This window comes from Vanessa cardui, chromosome 22 (genome assembly GCF_905220365.1).
Source record: "Vanessa cardui chromosome 22, ilVanCard2.1, whole genome shotgun sequence".
Lineage (NCBI taxonomy): Eukaryota > Metazoa > Arthropoda > Insecta > Lepidoptera > Nymphalidae > Vanessa > Vanessa cardui.
The window spans coordinates 8,705,733-8,726,212 of record NC_061144.1 but is presented as its reverse complement, the minus strand read 5'-3'; the positions used below and the strand labels follow the sequence as shown (position 1 = coordinate 8,726,212).

General features: G+C 36.3%; 1 protein-coding gene across 1 annotated transcript in view; it reads left to right on the top strand.

The window, feature by feature from the left end:
• Positions 1–20,480, top strand: part of LOC124539447 (uncharacterized abhydrolase domain-containing protein DDB_G0269086-like) — a 33,496-nt gene that overhangs the window by 11,755 nt on the left and 1,261 nt on the right. The window contains exons 3-9 of the mRNA XM_047116843.1: positions 13,939–14,112; positions 14,995–15,182; positions 15,874–15,958; positions 16,680–16,761; positions 17,502–17,623; positions 18,523–18,617; positions 19,441–19,543. Of these exons, the coding sequence (XP_046972799.1) occupies positions 13,939–14,112; positions 14,995–15,182; positions 15,874–15,958; positions 16,680–16,761; positions 17,502–17,623; positions 18,523–18,617; positions 19,441–19,543 (849 nt within the window). The remainder of the gene's footprint in view (positions 1–13,938; positions 14,113–14,994; positions 15,183–15,873; positions 15,959–16,679; positions 16,762–17,501; positions 17,624–18,522; positions 18,618–19,440; positions 19,544–20,480) is intronic.

The window sequence follows — 20,480 nt, the reverse complement described above, 5'->3', positions numbered from 1 at the left end:
CTATAGACATAATACCCGTCACCTTCAATGGGAGATCACGCCTAAAACCAGTGTTCTAGTTCAAGGATGAATGAGTCAATGTAACTACAGACACTCATAACAGCTCAGTTCTCAAATTTGGTGGAACATTAGCATTGTAAAGAATAGATATTTTTTCGACTCCAAAATTTTTATGAATTGGTAATCAGTTACCATCATGTCCATTTGATTGTCCGCTTAAATTCAGCGTAATATATTTTTAATATATCTTACAGTACCAATATCTATGAGCAGTCTTTAATGTTTTATTAAGTAAAAAACAATAATAACAAATGAAAGCTAAGTTCATAATACAATAATCGTGAAAAAATCAACAATTATTAATGAAATTCATTTTCTAATATAAAAAGAATTGTTGTAAATTTAATTGTCTTATAAAATTCTAATATATTCTGTATAGCACCTTTGTCTTGTTATAAATAGATTTGGTTTATTAAAGTCGTACGCCTTTGAATCAAACAATAGCCGATTTAACAAAAGCCATTCTACATATAACCAATTTAATAAAATGACATTCGAAATTGCGCTAAATATAAAGAAGTGTGGTTTCAATGAAAGTCTTAATTGTAGTTTTTGACGTAAATTGTATATAGAAATACACCAATTATTTGGTGACACTGCAACAGACGAAAGTTTGATATAATTATAGATTATAATGTTATATAATAAGTTTTACTTTCTAACAGTGTTTGCAATGAGTCGGCCTGAATACTGAACGCTTATTGGTCGCTGATAAAATCATCGGTAGCCAATGATGATTCAGATAAACTTGGTTTAACTGACTTTGATCATCGTTTCAATAACTGGAGATTAATCTACCAAAGAATATGTTTCATTTATTAACAACAGTTCAGATTATTTCATTCATTAGATTAGTTAATAACAGTACGTTAAAATCATCAGCTTCAGTATATTAATCTGATCTCAAACAAACAAAAACAACAAACTGTAAATTTCCCACTGCCTTCTCTCGGTTTGAGGAGAAGGTTTGAAAATATTCCACCAAACTGTTCCAGTGTGGGTTGGAGAAATATATATGTGGCAGAATTTCTATGAAATTCCTTCATCGCCGAGCACGTGATGAATTATAAACACAAATGCCTAGATTTGAATCCGCAATCATAAGTTAACATGCAAGCGTTCTAACCACTGGGCCTATCGGCTCACAATCTGAGCTCACTAGTGTGAATTATGTTATTAAAAGCAGTACGACAATATTCAACCTTTTTTGGGCATAATTAAACCAAAATCTAGTAGCATAACGTAGCTTACTACTAGTATACAAATTGTGAGTACTTATTCTTAGTAGTGACGTCACAAATAAAACACAAATTATTGGATGTTTAAAATCACTGTAGTGATTTAGTTCTGCGCCTACGTACACTCGTGTGATAAATAATATAATTATTTTGGTCGCGTTGCAAAAAACGCGAATTAAATCTTGAATGAATGACGCAATGTCTTGGAATACTGTCGGAGCGAAAAAGTTATAATAAAACAATCTATATTAATATCATAAATGTGAAGGTTTGTCTGTCGCTCTTTCACGGCCAAAACGCTGAACCGAATTTGGTGAAATTTGGGATGAGGCAAACATAAACTACTAGAAAAGACATTGGCTACTTTTTTGCCTAACACATGACAACCAACTCCTAAAACACGAGCGAAGCCACGACTGACAACTAGTAGTATATGGTATCTCAAATGTTTATGGCGAATCTTCGTAAAATTGTAATTAACTGGGTAAAAATATATCTCTATCCATTTAGATCAATAGATAGACTTTAGAAAAAATAAAATCAATAGTCTAAATTCTTTGAAAATTAAAAAAAAACAAATACATTTGTTTATGATATTACCAGATTCGCAAATCTGCGTAGGAGTCGTACAATTGATAGAATTTAAGTATCAGACGCGATGCACGCGCGTTAACGTCTGGATTTGCTATCGTCCTTCTGTGTTTACAAACTTGTGTGTGTGTGTGATCTTGCGTGATTTTATGTGATTATGGAGAATATACGTGAATTTGATGTATGATTTTTTGAATGTTTATATAATAACAGTAGTTACTTATCAGATATTCTAGTGCCAAGCAGCAATACATGGTAATGTTGTGTTGTCTGGTTTGAAGGGTGAGTTAGTGTAACTACAGGCACAAGGGACATAACATCTAAGTTCTCAAGGTTGGTAGCGCATTGGTGAAGTAAGGGGTTGTTAATATTTCTATCAGTAGTAATGCCTACGGGCGGTGGTGAGCGGTGACCACTTAACATCAGGTGGCACATTTGCCAACCTATCAGGTACATTAATAAAAATCGTATTTTTTTTATTAAACATACAAAGTTGGATGATAGTAGGTATTACAATTTTGCTTTTGATTTCTTTCGAATATTCTCCAATTTACTTTAAATATAAAAAAAGTAAATTTGAATAAATTAACATAGAAATATATAAAATCTCAAATGTGAATAAAATAACATACAGAACGAAAGCATATAGATGGAATAGTTTTTATTAAAATTTAAAATGTGCTTCACAAACCAGTTTAATGAAATTTTAAATATAAAAATATTTGCTTATCATTGGGTTCAGAATAAAGAAATTATTTTCTTTATGAAACTTTCTAGAGCACTTATATAAATAAATAGGAAATGATCAATAATATCTAGGCGTAAAGGGGTGTGCCTGTGAGGTGCGGCGCGGGCGAGGCTACACCAATACCCGTAATGTCTACATTAACTAAATTAGGTCCACCCCTAAGTTAATATATAATGTATAATTATATTACAAAACACGTCGTTAAGTTTTAGACGTTTGTTTTTTTTCTGAATGTTATAGAAGGCAGATCTTATCAAAGTGTTACATCTGAAATAGTTATACGTAATGTTTCTTTTGTTTGTTAATTAGTGATGTCCACCTGAATATTAATAAACGTCAGGGGTTTCCTTTGAATATACTCAAAATCAAACTCAAAATACTTTATTCAACATACACACTTACTTATTGAAGGTCCCTGACGTTTCTATTCATATACAATTATTTATCAAATTAATTTGCCAAATAAGACCCGCTGAGTTTCTTTCGCCGGTTCTTCTCAGGTCTGAGAAGCTCCCGAACCGGTGGTAGATTTATCAATAAGAAAGTGTAACTGTGTGATTTCGACTATCATTAAGAAAGTGTAAACACTTCCATTTTGAATAAAGGTTTTTGACTTTGACTTTTGGTAGACGTCTAACTGCTGTTTGATGGTTCTCCCTGATGAATAAGAGCCATTCATTTATTACTTAAGACTATTTCCGCTAGCTTTTACCCCCCACTTCCCCTATTGTAATAAAAAATAAGAAATAAATGAATGCACAATTTGGTTTATTTTCCGAATCAACAATTTGTTGAAAGGTTATTTGTAATTTCAAAGGTTCTAAACCCACGCATTCGAGCGAACCTCGGCAATCGCGCGGTTTTACATGCTTTTTCAAATAATTTTAACTTTGCCCATTTTTTGATCTCACGTAAGAAGTATCGAAACTCCCCCCATCCCCATGTAAGATAACATAAGACTTCAATATGACATAAATTGTCTTCGTAATGAATGAACGCCCCCTAACCGTTGATGTCAATTAGAAATTAGTCTTGTATTTCAAGTTTTAGTAAAACCTCTGTTCAATATACGTCCATTGATCTTTACTTTTTATCTTACTAGCGACCCGCCCCGGCTTCGCACGGGTACAATACTGATACTAAATATACTACAGAATTTGTTTATTTACGACGTCACATTATAAACTTCTAAAATAATCAGTGTTTCTTTACTATATTGTCTATGTATTATATTCAAAAACCTTCCTCTCGAATCACTCTATCTATTAAAAAACCGCATCAAAATCCGTCGCGTAGTTTTAAAGATTTAATCGTACAAAGAGGACAAAGGGACAGAGAAAGCGACTTTGTTTTATACTATGTAATGATAATATATCTATGGTAAGTTTATTATCCAATAAATAACTTCCTAACAATAAATCATAATGCAATGCGTTCAAGATGAGGAAGCAGTTATACCAGTTGACGTAACACTCGCCAGTGTAATAGCAATAATTATGACCCCTTTAAGTAATTTTTAATTATGAATGCATTTTGTAACGTAACGCGTTGCTGAATAACGAAATGTTCAACAATAGACAATTGAAAGATTCGGTCATTTCACTTTTGTTATTTTAAACTAAGTCATTAATTAAATTATTGTAGTACATTGTTGGTTACGAACCCGCATGAATATTTTGAGTCAATAGTAAATCATCAATGAACATTTCCTCATCTTTTTATACCTTATCTTTGGAACAATTCAAATTTGGAACTCTGCTGTTCGATGTTTATTTTTTTTTCTTCGCAACTTTGTCTTTTTTTTAATTTCTTTGTTAGAGTTCGGATACTGAAAGGGTAATTCTGTTGCCGTTATAAAAACTAATACTAAAAATCAATAATAAATATTTGAGGGACTCATACAACAGATAAGATTTTTTTGCTGTTTAATAGATAGTGGTACGGAGACGTCCGTCCTACTGGCACTTTGCCGGTTTTGTATATTTTACTGTAGTTGCCCTTCCCTTCCTTCAGACGGGTGCAATTATTTGTAAAGAGGGGTCAAAATTGTCCTGTTATAGTCAGTTATCCGAGTTTATATTTTGCAAAAAAGTTTGGTTGATTAACCATAATTTGGAAACATTTGACGACCTCCGTGGAAAAGTTACTTAATTTTCTATATTGTCTTGGGCCAGACCCAAGTGTTTGTAGTCCCGTCGGAACCTCCACAACACAAGCTAGCGTTAGCTACTTATATTTGGATCAAGGTAATGTATGTGATTTTGTCCAATATTTATTTACTCTGATAAATAATATCCCTCTTAGTAATTCTCGATTAAGAGTTATTTTTTTGTAATTTGTATGTTAAAAGTTGTGATAGTTAGGATTACTGTGCATGCATTTTATAGATACATACATGACATAAATTATGTGTATAATTTATATCTTATAAAAGTAAAATTATATAACAGCCTGTAAATTTCCCATTGCTGGGCTAGTGGTGTTCCCTCCCATTAAGGAGAGGGCTTGGAAAATATTCCACCACGCTGTTCCAATGCGAGTTGGTGGAATGCACATGTGGCAGAATTTCAATGAAATTAGACACACGCAGGTTTCCTCACGATGGTTTCCTTCACCGCCGAGTACGAGATGAATAATAAACACAAATTAAGCACATACATATAGTGGTGCTTGTCTGGGTTTGAACCCGAAATCATCGGTTAAGATGCACGTGTTCTAACCACTGGGCCATCTCGGCTCGGCAATTTATATCCTATAGCAGTCAGGAATAAATCAGCTTTCTATCAAGGAAATTAAAATTTAGAATTAGATCATTAGTTCCGGGGATTAACCCTTGCAAACAAATTTGACCTCTTTATCATTATAGCATAGATACTGTTTTTATGACGCCAAGATTATTTCGTTTATTACTCTTTAAAATCTTAATATTTTAATAGTTCGTGACCACTCCTATGTACCGGGTTCGATCCCCGGTCGAGTCGATGTAGATTACCATTAAAGTTTTATGTTGTCTTTGGTCTGGGTGTTTGTGGTACCGTCGTAACTTCTGATATTCCATAACACAAGTGTTTTAGCTACTTATATTAGGATCAGGGGTAGTTTACAAACAACACACACTCCATAAATCACCGGGATTTGTCCGGGGTGATAGGTGACAGTTCTAATACAAAATCAAGTAAATACAAAATATTAACAATCATTCGACTTCAATAATTAAAAATAAAAAATTCAAAAAAAAAGAATAAAAAAAATTATACAAAGCGAACTCAAACTATTTTAGCTCATGCAAATGCAAAAATTAAGTTAGTTGGTTGAAAAATTGATATGTCTGGGCTTCAGGTAAAAATGTCCGACCAAACTCGAAGACTATTTGATTGAATCGTTTTCCATACAGATTCTAACGTGGCTCGTTGCCAATATAATTACAGGCTCGGCAGGTTTTCTTTGCCAACGCATTTAATTTTCATAAAAGTATTGTCTTCGTTAAATATTACAAGATATACTAAATATTGTATGTCAAAATAATTAAGCAACAATTCCTATCGTGATCGCGGTATCGCGTTATAGCGTGCTGGAGTCAGTTTGTGGTATGATGTTCTTGCTGATGGTTGCGGTTTATATACCCATTTCAGTGTTCTATTTTTAAAATTGGTTATTTATATTCAGTGTTCGGAGTTCGAAAATGATTGCCTGTTAAAAAAATATGTTGTCATATTAAAGTTGGTATTGAATTGAAAGGATATTTTTTTAGTGTGGTAAGTTTTGTCAAATATATTATTGTAATGTTTTCATAATATGTTGTAACGGCTAATGAAAACACAATCGTGTTCAAATATAAATCGTTATTGCGAGATAATCAAACAGATTATAGTAACTTTTCCATTTCAATTTATATTTTTCGTTTGCTTGGTTGTTCAGAAAGAGTTTTTACTATAAATGCTTATTGTTCGGTACAATCTAGATCCTCCAACCCGCCTTACATAAATGTCACCTACATTTGAGTCATCAGAAATAATAAAAACGTATTGGCTCAAGGTAACGACATTTGAAATTTTACTTGATAATTTCATGGAAAACTAGCGACCCGCCCCGGCTTCGCGCTGGTTTTTTTTTTTATTGTATAGGTTGACGGACGAGCATATGGGCCACCTGGAGGGTAAGTGGTCACCATTACCCAAAGACATTGACGCTGTAAGAAATATTAACTATTACTTAAATTGTCAATGCGCCACCAAACTTGGGAACTAAGATGCTATTTCCCTTGTGGCTGTAGTTACACTGGTGAAATATTATTAAAGAAAATGATATATATATCATTCGGAAATAATGTAGCTTTCTACAAGTGAAATAAAGTTTTCGGAATGAAGAAACAAATTTATATATTTGTAATGTACGTTTATATGAAGTCGTTCTAAACTCTTATACCGATTGTGATGATTTGAGTGTATTTAAATGAGTCCCTGTACGCTTTATATAAGACCCGGCCTTACAACCGGGAAGTAAATAATACTCATATTTTACCCGGTCTAAATCGCCCCTAACAATGAGTTATAAAGTACATTTTATGTCAATTATCTGCGTATAAATACTTATAAAATAATACTGCTTTGTACACATTTGTAGGTATACACGTACTGAACCGCCTGCCCAATTCCAAGCTTTTTTATTGGGTTGTCTGAAAGGAATTACAACTTATAAGATCGTACTTGTATCTCTGTATAGTACGACACAACTTAGATGTCGCATCGGCAAAATTCGTAAAACCGATCACATCCGAATTGAGTACGATATTTATTTCTCATGCGAATATGATATTTGCACAAACGTAATAACTTGTTATATTAACCTAATATATTCGTCAATTTAACGCGTCGATTAACATTCACTTGCTTTCTCGGACGCGTGAATCTATAGCGACGAATAGCGTCGAATGGTGCGATAGGGAGCTATTTCTATTGGTCGTGTAAATCGGCAGTAATCGGTTTTATTTTCATTCCATTGCATTTTCCGATGCAACATCTAATTTGTGTCGTACTATACTAATTTCCATAGTATGGGTTTTTTTTTAATTCATGATCAATGTATCAATATGTGATAGCTATAATATTGGTGTATCTATGAGCTCATTCCTTTAAAGAAAGTTTAAGGAACGACGTGAATCTAACCGCCCAGTGTAAAAATGGCCTTAGATATATGATTTGTTCATTCTAAGAACTATGGAAATGGACCTATTATATATAAGGCTAAGTTTTCTTCCATAACTTCGCTATACGGAGCCTGAATTGTCAGAATGAATTTCTTATCTGGGTCACAGTGCCCCGATCACGTCTGGTGATTGTATGGAAATCTGTCCTTTGTTCTACGGGGCAGGGCGTTGTTTTCGGTTTTTTAACCCCGTGTGTTAATAAGGGCGATGTAGAATTAATGGTTCTAGTTTTAAATGTAACATATATATATTTTGCTAACTAGGCCGATTCCTGTTCATATTTAAAAAGTCATCATAATTATCACATTATCATTATCATTACACAGTAATAAAAGTCGCTTACCGCTGTCTATCCCTGTGTATGCTTAGATCTCTAAAATAACGCAACGGATTTTGATGCGGCTTTTAATAGATAAAATGAGGTAGGTTTATTTGTATAATAGATTTACAATATAGTAGAGAAACACAGGTAATTTTAGAGGTTTTTAAAGTGATGTTGTAAATGAACACTTTTTGCGGTTGTTTCAAACTCTTAAGAGATAGATCAACAGTATTATTCACATTATGAAGGTCTTCAAAAAAGTCAGACATTCTGCAGTATATTGTATCAACATGGCACCCGTGCAAAGCCGCGGCGGGTCGCTAGTAGTTGTGTATCAGGTGACTTTTTTGCAAGTCTCGTTAACTATTTTAAATATAAAGTAATATTCGAATTCTTATTGGAACTGTTAAGGCCTTGTGAGATGTTTACGATGTTTGTAGAATACTATACAGATGTATCTTAAAAGACGAAATTAAAACCGGATTTTTTATGGAATAGCTTGGCGGACGAACACCTGATGGTAAGTGGTCACCATCACCCATAGACAATGACGCTGTAAGAAATATTAACTATTCCTTACATAGTTAATGCGCCACCAGCCTTGGGAACTTAGATGCTATGTCCCTTGTGCCTGTAGTTACACTGGCTCACTCACCCTTCAAACCGGAACACAACAATACTGCGTACTGATGTTTACCGGTAGAATATCTGATGGGTGGGTGGTACTTACCCAGGCGGGCTTGCACAAAGCTCTACCACCAAGTAAATTAAATACACCAAGTATTAAATGTTTGTACATGGTGTTTAATACATGCTAAGTTTATAATTATTCAATTCGAGCTCAAGTTTAAAGAAAAACCTCAAGAGCCAACATGTGATAAAATATATTTATCGATGTGTACGCCAACAGCCTTTATGAGCGTGGATAAATTCCGATTCTTATCAGGCGGAATGACCTTGACCAACGCAATATGCACTTTATTATATGTATAGCTTGTATTATTTGTATGTCGTCTAGACTAGACGTCGCCTGTGACTTTGTTTGTTTAATTTCACTCGGTCACCTCTGTCGTGAACTATCATAACTTGCGACGTTCCGTTCAAAGTAAATATGGACTTTCGTTACGGCTTACGAAAATATTTCTTTTAATATTAACGATCACTACATTTAATGGAACAAAGTCCTCCGGCCGCTACTGCTCGTCTATATATTCGCGTTAAACTTTACTATATCTATTAATTTTCATGCTTCTTTCATCAACAGACAGATTGATTGATGAGGAATGTATGTATGTATGTAAGTATGTAATTTAATAAAGTTCTGTGTCAATAATTTGAAATAGAATGACAATTGTTAAAAAAAAAGTAAATTAGCAGTAACAGCCTGTAAATTTCCAACTGCTGGGTTAAGGCCTCCTTTCCCATTAAGGAGAGAGCTTGGAACATATTCCACCACGCTGTTCCAATGTGGCTTGGTGGAAAGCACATTTGGTAGTTTCTATGAAATTAGACACATGCAGGTTTCATCACGATGTTTTCCTTCACCGCCGAGCACGAGATGAATTATAAACACAATTAAGCATATACGTATATACAGCCTTGGCCAAAAGTATGGAGCACCCCCAATATATTTCAATTTTATTATGAAGGCTCATTCGGAAGTAAATGAAACAATTTTATAAGTTTAATATGGTGTTTATTATTACAAAAAATTAGTATTTAGTTGGCCCACCCCTGGCCTTAATCACAGCAGTAATTCTTGCAGGTAGCGACGTAACTAGTTTTTTACAGTCTTCGGTGCTTATATTGTTCCACTCTTCACGTAAGCGCCTTTTCAAGTCTTCTTTGGTAGTTATTGTATGGCGCTGGACCTTACGCTTTAATATACCCCATAAATGCTCAATGGGGTTCAGATCCGGTGACTGTGCAGGCCACTCCAGAAGCTCTATATTATTTTCCCGAAAACAAGTCATTGTGCGGGCTGACTTGTGACAAGGCGCGTTGTCTTGTTGGAATCTAACTCCATCCATATTGGTGTCTCCAAAAAGTGTAGAAAACGAGGGTACCAATGCTGATTCCAGTACATTGATGTACTTTGTAGAGTCCATCCGACCCTCGTACACGAACATTTCACCAATTTCAGAATCAATCATGCAGCCCCAGACCATTACGCTTCCTCCACCGTGTTTTACAGTCGGTACCACGCATTGGGGGTTGAATTCTTCGACCACGCGACGACGCACGTAGGTGATACCAGGGGTACCAAATACCTGAAATTAATCGTAAACAAGATAGTTAAGAAATTAGGAAACATAGAATCGGTTAATTAATATTTTAATTTATTTTGTTTTATCTATATTGTATACAATATTATCTGACTTACCTCAAAGTTTGATTCGTCGGACCATATGATATTTGACCAGTCTTCTTTCGTAAAATATGATATTTTAGGGCCTAGGCGTAGCGGGCTCTTTTGTTATTGTCCGAGAGCCATGGCTTCTTCCTGGCTTTGCAGCCTTTAAGGCCAGCTTCCTGAAGCCTTCTGCGAGTTGTTCTGGCTGATATTGTTTTATTAACTTCCGTTGATAGTTCAGCAGCAATCTCAGAAGAAGTTGTTTTTCTATTTTTTAAAGATTCCCTTACTAACTTTCGGTCTTCTCGGTTAGTGGTGATGCGTTTCCGGCCTAGTTTGGGCCTGCTAAGGTGTGAGCCGGTAGCGACGAATCGTTCAATAGCTAATTGCACAGCTCGACGCGAGCATTTCACGGTTTTAGATATTTGAACTTGTGATTTGCCTTGCTCATGCAAAACTTGAATTTGCACTCGTTGTTCCAGAGTAAGTTCATTCTTTTTAGGCATTTTGGAATAATATTAAATAATGTAAACACAAAATAACAGCAAGAGAGCACTAAGTCACAGCGTGTGTACACAACGAAAGTGATTAGCGAAGTGATCATTCCAAAGTGATTATTCCAAAAAACGTAAAATCGCAAATAGGGGTTTTATTACAAGCTACCAAGTAAAACTATTGGTCATAAGACGTTTGAAGATGTCGCCCAGGTAATGTATAAACAAAAGGCTTTGTTTTATGCGGTATTTATGATGCACGTGCAACATTTATAGGGTGCTCCATACTTTTGGCCAAGGCTGTATATAGTTGTGCTTGCCTGGGTTTGAACTCGAAGTCATCGGTTAAGATGCACGAGTTCTTACCACTGGGCCATCTTGGCTCAATATTTATTCAAATATGTATTAAAGATGGTAGCGGAATCGACATTGGGTGATACCCGTTACAGTGCTGGATAGCGATTGGCCGAAAAAATAATTAGAATAATCTACAGAATATAGCATCGCTTCACATAAAATGACAAAGATGTAACTTTCGACCTTGACGACCTCCTTGGTCGAATAGTGTGTACACCGGTTTTACGTACGTACGCCAGGTACGCCAGGTACGCCGGGTACGCCACTCCGAGGTCCTGGGGAATGTTCCAAACCCTCTCCTTAATGGGAGGGGAGGTCTTAGCCCAGCTGTGGGAAGTTTACAAGCTGGTTCTTTACCAATAGACATGTAAAATGATTTGATCAATCGATACCAATTTTATAAATGCAAAAGTAAATTACAATTATACTTTTGTCCTGACGTCCATTCCCTAAAACGCGAGCGAATCCGCAGGCAACAACTAGCACTATATGTAATTACTCAGTGCGCAATCATTGGTGTCAAAACGATTTCCTAAAACTAATGACATAATTGTTGCAATTTTTTTATATTTAAAAAAAAACAAATGGTTTTCTTCATACGTGGATAATTACTTGCATTATTCGCGAAGTTGATTGAGAGGTTCTCATTAAGACTTGTCCACATTGTGCGATTATACTTTTTAACATTACATTAATATAAAAGAATTCTAAATAATTTGTATCACATAACAACAATAATAATAAAAAAACAAATAAAACCTTTTTTTTCAAAAAGTATGAACTCTTTAGTTTCAATATTTTAAAAATCGAATCTCAATTGAATTAAAAATATCTGATACCTTCGTTCAGAAATTGTAGGCTCATGTAATTCCATAACTCGACATTCGTAATATGGATCGCTGTGAGGTTCTCTGTCACTGGGTAGGCTGGCACTCGGCCAGAATTCCTGCCAACCCCACCGATTACAGTGGGAGGCATGAAAGCATTTTCAGCGAGAAAAAAAATTAATATGTCCCAACTTTTGGATATAATTATGTAAGAGTTGTTTTTGGTGATATAATGTAGCGAAAATTTTGGAAGCATTCTCGCCTTGAACGTAATTGTTATACGGGTTTGAAAATAGATAATGTTTTTATCTGTAACTAGTTTTCATACGCGTGTTGGGTTTGGTTGATTTAAAAGTACCCTATATAGTCATCATCAAACATAATGTGCAAGTTTCCTCCAGATTTTTTCTACATTATGAGTTTAATTATAAATATAAATTGATCATGTGAAAATGGAGTGGAATGATTCCACCAATATTGGCCAAGATTCACATGTTCTCATCATTATTTTGAAGCAATAGTTATTTTCCGAAACATACCCGACCCCTTGGGATATGCCCGGTTCCAACGGCAATCGAAGATGCGATCCTATCTATCCCAGTTGCATTACTCCTAATTGTCTTCTGAAATAAGGCACATAAAGTACCCTCCTACTCCGCCAAGGAGGAGTGTTTTAACCGATGAGCAATGAGGGAAAAGTTACTCGTTAATTCGTCCTTCCGTGGTTCCTGCCATCGTGCCAGAAGAAATTGTAATGCATTTCATGTGAATGCGTCTTAAGCATTGTGATCGTGTGACGTTTTGTAACGGCCCCTAAACACGCAATCACACGGCTGAGAATAATCGTATACATTTACTATGTGAAAAAAACATCGTATTTACATGAACGGGGGGTTATTGAACCCGATATTAATTATATGTAGTAATTTTCAGGAAATTATTTGTTCCAGTTTTTGTCAGTTCAAATTTTTCAACCTGGACGGTCTGGGTTAAACTTTACGTATATGAAAAGTGTCTAAATATTTTTAATTTAGATGATAAATCTAATGCACTTTGATGTGAAACAGAAAAGATTTTGGTGCAGTGTTTGTTACGCAAAAATGATCTTTTTAGTTTTTTGAAAATGTCTCACTGTGGGGCTCAGGTTTTCTCTTCTTTTGAGGAGTTTAGAGTTTTCCATAATGATGCTCTAATATGTGTTGGTTAACACACGTGATAGAGTCTCATCCACTGCATGCAGGCTCTCGCAGGCTCGAGATATTTTCCATTACAGTCGGGCACGAGATTAATTATTATAAACTTAAACTCGTGAATATTGGTATCATGGTTTGAACCAACATCGGTTAAGATGCATCACGACCATTTCGCCTTTGCAAATTATAAAATTATATAACTAATAAGGTTAAAGAGCCGAGATGGCCCAGTGGTTAGAACGCGTGCATCTTAACCGATGACTACGGTTTCAAACCCAGGTAAGCACCGCTGATTCATGTGTAATTTGTCTTTATAATTCATCTCGTGCTCAGCGGTGAAGGAAACCTGCATGTGCCTAATTTCCTAGAAATTCTGCCACATGTGTATTCCACCAACCCGCATTGGAACAGCGTGGTGGAAAAAGTTCCAAAACCTTCTCCTCAAAAAGGAGAGGAGGCCTTTAGCCCAGCAGTGGGAATTTACAGGCTGTTGTTGTTGTAAGGTTAAATGCGGTACTGCAAAAGTTTTATAAATGTATATAATTTCAGCGATATTTGGGGTTACCAGTGATGTTAAAAGCTGGCGAGTTCTCACCGAACAATCCGCTCATACGCGCCGAGAGGACGTCAGGCGACGCCCTTCTCGGCCTCGGCGAGTATGAGCGGCGTAGGAACACTCTGAGGAAGATGAGACAGCGACAGTACAAGGAGTATCTGGATCAGGTAATAATAAAAACAACGTATAGTACGACACAACTTAGATGTAGCATCGGAAAATGCAATGGAATGAAAATAAAACCGATTACTGCCGATTTACACGACCAATAGAAATAGCTCCCTATCGCGCCATTCGACCCCATTCGTCGCTATAGATTCACGCGTCAGAGAAAGCAAGTGCATGTAAATCGACGCGTCAAATTGACGAATATATTAGGTCATGTGATATTACAAGTTATAACTTTTGTGCAAAGATCATATTCGCATGAGAAATAAATATTGATAATTTGGGATAGCGTACTCAATTCGGATGTGATCGTACTGTATAGTACTACTGTATAGTACGACACAACTTAGATGTCGCATCGGCAAAATTCGTAAAACCGATCATATCCGAATTGAGTACGCTATCCCTAACTATCAATATCTATTTCATTATGTGAATATGATCTTTACATAAACGTAATAACTTGTAATATCATATGTGATATGACCTAATATATTCGTCAATTTAATACGTCGATTTACATGTACCTGCCTTCTCGGGTTGAACTGACGCGAGAATCTATAGCGACGAACAGTGTCGAATGGCGCGATGGGTAACTATTTCTATTGGTTGGACTTTCTTATTTTATCGTTAATACAATCTTATATTGAGTAACATGCGTTATTTCAGTTCTCTTTTTTACGTTAGATGTAAATTTGCAAAAATCTTTTTTTTTTCTGTATTTTTTGTTTTTGGTGTACAGTATAGTATAATAACGATATAATAACAATAAATTAGTTCAATTTTGTAATATTTTAATTGTTACAGTATCATTATTTTAAGACTTAAATATTCCTTAATTTTAATAAAAAATGTTACAATAAAACTCGTTTAATTTTCAGCAAGCGAAAATAAAACAAGAAGCAAAGGAGAAAGCTGAGCGTGAGAGCAAGGAGAGAGAAGAGAAAGAGAGACTTAGGGAAGAGAAGGAGAGAGAGCGGCTAGAGTTAGAACGAGATGTCATTCCGGAGAGACGGAGAGCGAGTGTCAGTCACACTTATATATCCGGAGCTAATAATACATATGTCACGTAAGATATGCTTTATATAATCTTTATTAATATAGTACATTTCTTCACTTGATTACTATCAAGCTAATGTATCGCGAGTAGCTTCATTATAATGTCAAGGTTTCAGTTAAGGATTTTTATTACAGAATGTACCAACCGCCTTGCCACCCCACCCCTCTCAATAGGAGATCAGACCTAAACTCACCCTTTCGGTTTAAAGGGTGAATAAACAACAACTACAATAACAGTTTTTAAATTTTTTGAGAAAAGGGTTTGGAACATATTCAACCACGATGTTCCAACGCGTGTTGGTGGAATACAAATGTGACTGAATTTATATGTAATTAGACCCATGCAAGTTTCCTCGCGATGTTTTCTTTTGCACACACGAGATGAATTATAAACACAAATTAAGCACATGAATATTCATTGGTGCTTGCCTGAATTCCCTTCTAACCACTGGGCCATATCGGCTCTAAAGTGTATATGAGTTAATCAAATTACAGGCACAAGTCACATCTTCTTTCCGAAGGTCTTGGCAATGTCTAAATACGTTGGTGTGCACCTAACATTACGTGGCCCATCTATACATCTATATAATAAAAGATAGATAAAGGAGGATATTAATAACCTCTTACTTTGCTTTAATATGTTGCCATATACAATAACAGAACTCCATATTTTGTTTGTGAAAAGTTTGTTTGATTTTCAGAAAAGTCGATACCGGTGTCCAAGTGGATCACAGAAGCGCGCCATTATCTGTCGCGGTGCAGACCGACGATGAAAAGATATTTGCGGTGAGTTTTAATTAATTACTTTAATATAAATAACTGTAAATTAATTTCTTATTATATTCAAAATCTAAATATACTTTATTCAAAGGCTTTTTTTTACGAGCATTTTTGAATAGTTATTTAAGAACTATTTTAAGCGAAGCTACCTCCAGATTGACGACCTCTGTGGTCGAGTGTTGTGTACACCGATTTTCATGGGTACGCCACTCCGAGGTCCCGGGTTCGATTCCCGGCCGGCAAGAAAGTCAGTAGTTACTCTTTTTCAATATTAAAATACAGTCATTTCAGTTACATATAATTAAATATATATGTAATTTAACCTGCCTGAAATCCAACAAGATGTTTTGTTTACATTTTTTCCTAACATTAATATCCAAGAGTATTTAGTTCCTTTTTTTCATTTGATTGTTGTAGTAGTCGATTATTCAAATGATGCAATGACATACTTTTAATTAAAAATGTGTTTGAAATATTTTATTATAATTAATTCTAACTTATTACATTTAATTCTCGTCGATCGAACCGGATTATGTAAGCAAAGCTGCGAATTACAGCTATTCTTTTATTGTTACGTCAATTATTTTTAAACTCGATTGAATACATAAATAAATGGAGTCGAGTCTTACGAGGGTCACGCCTCCCGGACTATAAGGCTTTTCCTAGTCCGGGGAGCGTGACGTGGCAGCTCGTTGTCCGAGTAACTAAGAGCCCCCCCCCCCCGCAGCTGCCGGGCGCGCTGACAGCGGCGGAACGCGAGCTGTCCCCGCGCAGCGCTCGCTCGCCCTGGCCCGCGCCGCACACGCTCGGTGAGCGCACGCACACACACACACACACACTAGTACACACACGCGCGCGCACACACTCGCACGAACACTCGCATGTACACTCGCACGCACACACGCGCGTACACACACACACACAAACGCGCGCGCGCGCGCTCGCGAACTCGTACACACACAAACGCACGCGCGCAAACTCGTACACACACACACACACATCGCACTTCTATTGTCAAGTGTCTATTCGTTTAATTATTTAAGGCTTACAATTGTAATAAATCCTTGTAATTATAATTTAACTATGTATTGGCACAAGTCATAATAAAAACTATTAATTAATAAGAAAGTTCGTAATGGAAATTAACAAAAACTCTTTTATATTTTTATGTACAGTACCATAAATGCAATATTCTACAATAGAGATGTGTCATAGTGTGCAGAAATCTTCCAACCCACACTATATATGTATTCATATTGTGCCAACCCACACTATATGTATAGTCATGAAAAAAAAACCAAACGGAAAGTATATTATATCAAACAAAAAAAAATCCAAATCATCGGATTTATCATATAAACACAGAAAATACAGAAATTATTAAAGCCTGTGACGCTAGCATACAATTAAATAATTTTTTTTATTTCTTCTCTATATAAAATTATTAATAATAGACCATATCATTGAAAGATAATGAGATATGTTACCTATATTTTAATGATTATATATATTAGTGATACCTTCATATAAGGCAATTGTAATGTTCCAGACTCTCTACCGGCGATCAGAACCACAGCACGTGAGCGCTTAACTTCAGAGCCGCGCCACTCGTACCGGCCGTCAATATTCGACGCGGATGCCATACGGATGAGGAACGAGCGAGCGGAACAGGTAACCCACACCCTCATGGTACTCACCATGCCCCGGATAACACGAGACTCATACCCTTGATCTCACTCAACAAACTCTATGTTTCTACCATCGTTGCTTATGGCGCGATATGGTTTTTCCACACTAAGAGGAATATAGTTAATTCTTGGTAATAGTAAATTGGGTATAGTACGACATAACTTAGATGTAGCATCGGCAAATTCAATGAAACCGATTCGATTTCTGTCGATTTACACGACCAATAGAAATAGCTCCCTATCGCGCCATTCGACGCTAGTCGTCGCTATAGATTCAGGCGTCAGTTCAACCTGAGAAAGTGCAGTAAATCGTTATGTCAAATTGACGAATATATTAAGTCATATGATATTATATGAGAAATAAATATTGATAAATTGCGAGAGCGTACTTAACTCGGATGTGATCGATTTTACGAAATTTGTCGATGCTGCATCTAAGTTGTGTCGTACTATATCGTATACGAAATTTTGTATGCATGTGTGTTTGGGTTCAATATTTCGATACTCGGTTAAAATGTAAATTTTATAGCTACAAACCTTCTCCTCAAAGGGAGAGGAGGCCTTTAGCCCAGCAGTGGGAATTTACAGGCTGTTGTTGTTTTTTTGTTTTTTTGAAATGAAATGAAATTTATTTGCAGGAATATGGTTACATAAGATCTTACAGTAATTATGTCCTTATCATATTCAACCGATTTGGTATGCAAATATAATACCATATTACATTGAATCATGCAATCAAACTACACAATTGGAATAATTAAGGCAACCATCATGTCTTGAATAAGATATTTATACAATACAAAAATGTCAATGTCAATGTTGTTGTTGTTTCATAGCTGGTTGTATTGATTGTATGGTATTTATTATATGGTCACTTTCAAGGAGGCGGCAGAACGTCGCCAGTTCTACCAACAGGAGCTGAGGAATCAAATCGTCGAGCAACAGCGGATAAAGGAGGAAAGGAAAACGAGGGAACAGTTAGTAATTCCTCATATATTTACTTGGTGGTAGGGCTTTGTGCTGGCCCGTCTGGGTAGGTACCACCCACTCATCAGTTATTCTACCGCCAAACAACAGTACTCGGTATTGTTGTGTTCCGGTTTGAAGGGTGAGTGAGCCAGTGTAACTACAGGCTCAAGGGACATAACATCTTAGTTCCCAAGGTTGGTGGCGCATTGACGATGTATGGAATAGTTAATATTTCTTACAGCGTCATTGTCTATGGGTGATGGTGACCACTTACCATCAGGTGGCCCATATGCTCGTCCGCCACCCATAACAATAAAAAAAATGTAATAATAAGAATTATTCATAACTATCTGCCCCGGCTTTACACGGGTGCAATACTGATACTAAATATACAATAGAATTTGTTTATTTACGACATCACATTAGAAACCTTTAAAATGATCAGAGTTTAATTACTATATTGTCCATGTATTATATACAAACACCTTCCTCTCAAATCACTCTATCTATTAAAAAAAAACCGCATCGAAATCTGTTGTGCAATTTGAAAGATCTAAGGATTAACCGATGATTGCGGGTTCAAACTCAGGCAAGCACCGCTGATTCATGTGCTTAATTTGTCTTTATAATATAAATTTCATAGAAATTCTGCCACATGTGTATTCCACCAACCCGCATTGGAACAGCGTGATGGAATATGTTCCAAACCTTCTCCTCAATGGGAGACGAGGCCTTTAGCCCAGCAGTGGAAAATTTACAGGCTGTTGTTCTAAGCATCCATACAGACAGCATTAAGCGACTTTGTTTTATACTATGTATGTATGATTTCAGATTGTTAGAACAAGCGGAGATGAGGAAATTAGAGGAACAACTGCGCTCGTTGAAGACCGCGCAAGAGAGGGAAATCGAGCGGCAATACGACATCAATGCAGCTGTAAGTACACCTGCACTCAGGGCCCTATTTAGGGTAACCGTACCTCCCCTGGGGCCTCCACACGAGTGGGGGCCATATCAGTTTTCAGCTTGTTAACAAATACCGAGATATGGTAAATTATATATATAAATCATAGCTTACTGATTAGGGTCTTCACGCTTCTGTTGGTCTAGGGCCTAAAGTGGCGGCCCTATACTCTAGCGCCTCAACTGTTTTGTGGCCCCATGGCCTCCAGACCTTTAAATTCACCTCTGGCCGCACTGCTCTAACAGTTTTTTTTTCTCGCTGGAAAAACGCATTACGCTCTTCCCCCACGTGATGGAAAGTGGGGGGGGGTGTGGGACTCCCGGGAGCCCTGGACGCCGAGTGTGCCCAAGTACGCCGGGTTTACCCACTAAAAAACCAGCGGTATCCTCTCCGTCTTTCGATGGACGCCACGGGATCGTTTACCGCTCTAACGGCTAGCCCAACCCTGATATTTTTAGGTCGTGGGTTACACAAAAAACTTTTCCGTCAAAAGATCTCAAGTCATATTATGAAATTGCCTGAGAGATATTTCCTAATTTGAAATACAAATACGTATATCCTCTGTATCTGATTCCGGTCGTGTTTCATTTCTCTTGAACTTTTTTATTAAGATTAGATTACACTAGATGGTAAATGGTGACCACTGCCGATGGCTACTGTTATTTTAACAGTAAAGAGGTTTTTTTATTTAATTTCATTATATTTTTTTATGGTATAGGTGGGCGGACGAGCGAATGGGCCACCTGATGGTAAGTGGTCACCAACACCCATAGACAATGACGCTGTAAGAAATATTAACTATTCCATACATCGTCAATGTGCCACCAACCTTGGGAACTAAGATGTTATATTCCTTGTACCTGTAGTTACACTGGCTCGCTCACCCTTCAAACCGGAACACAACAATACT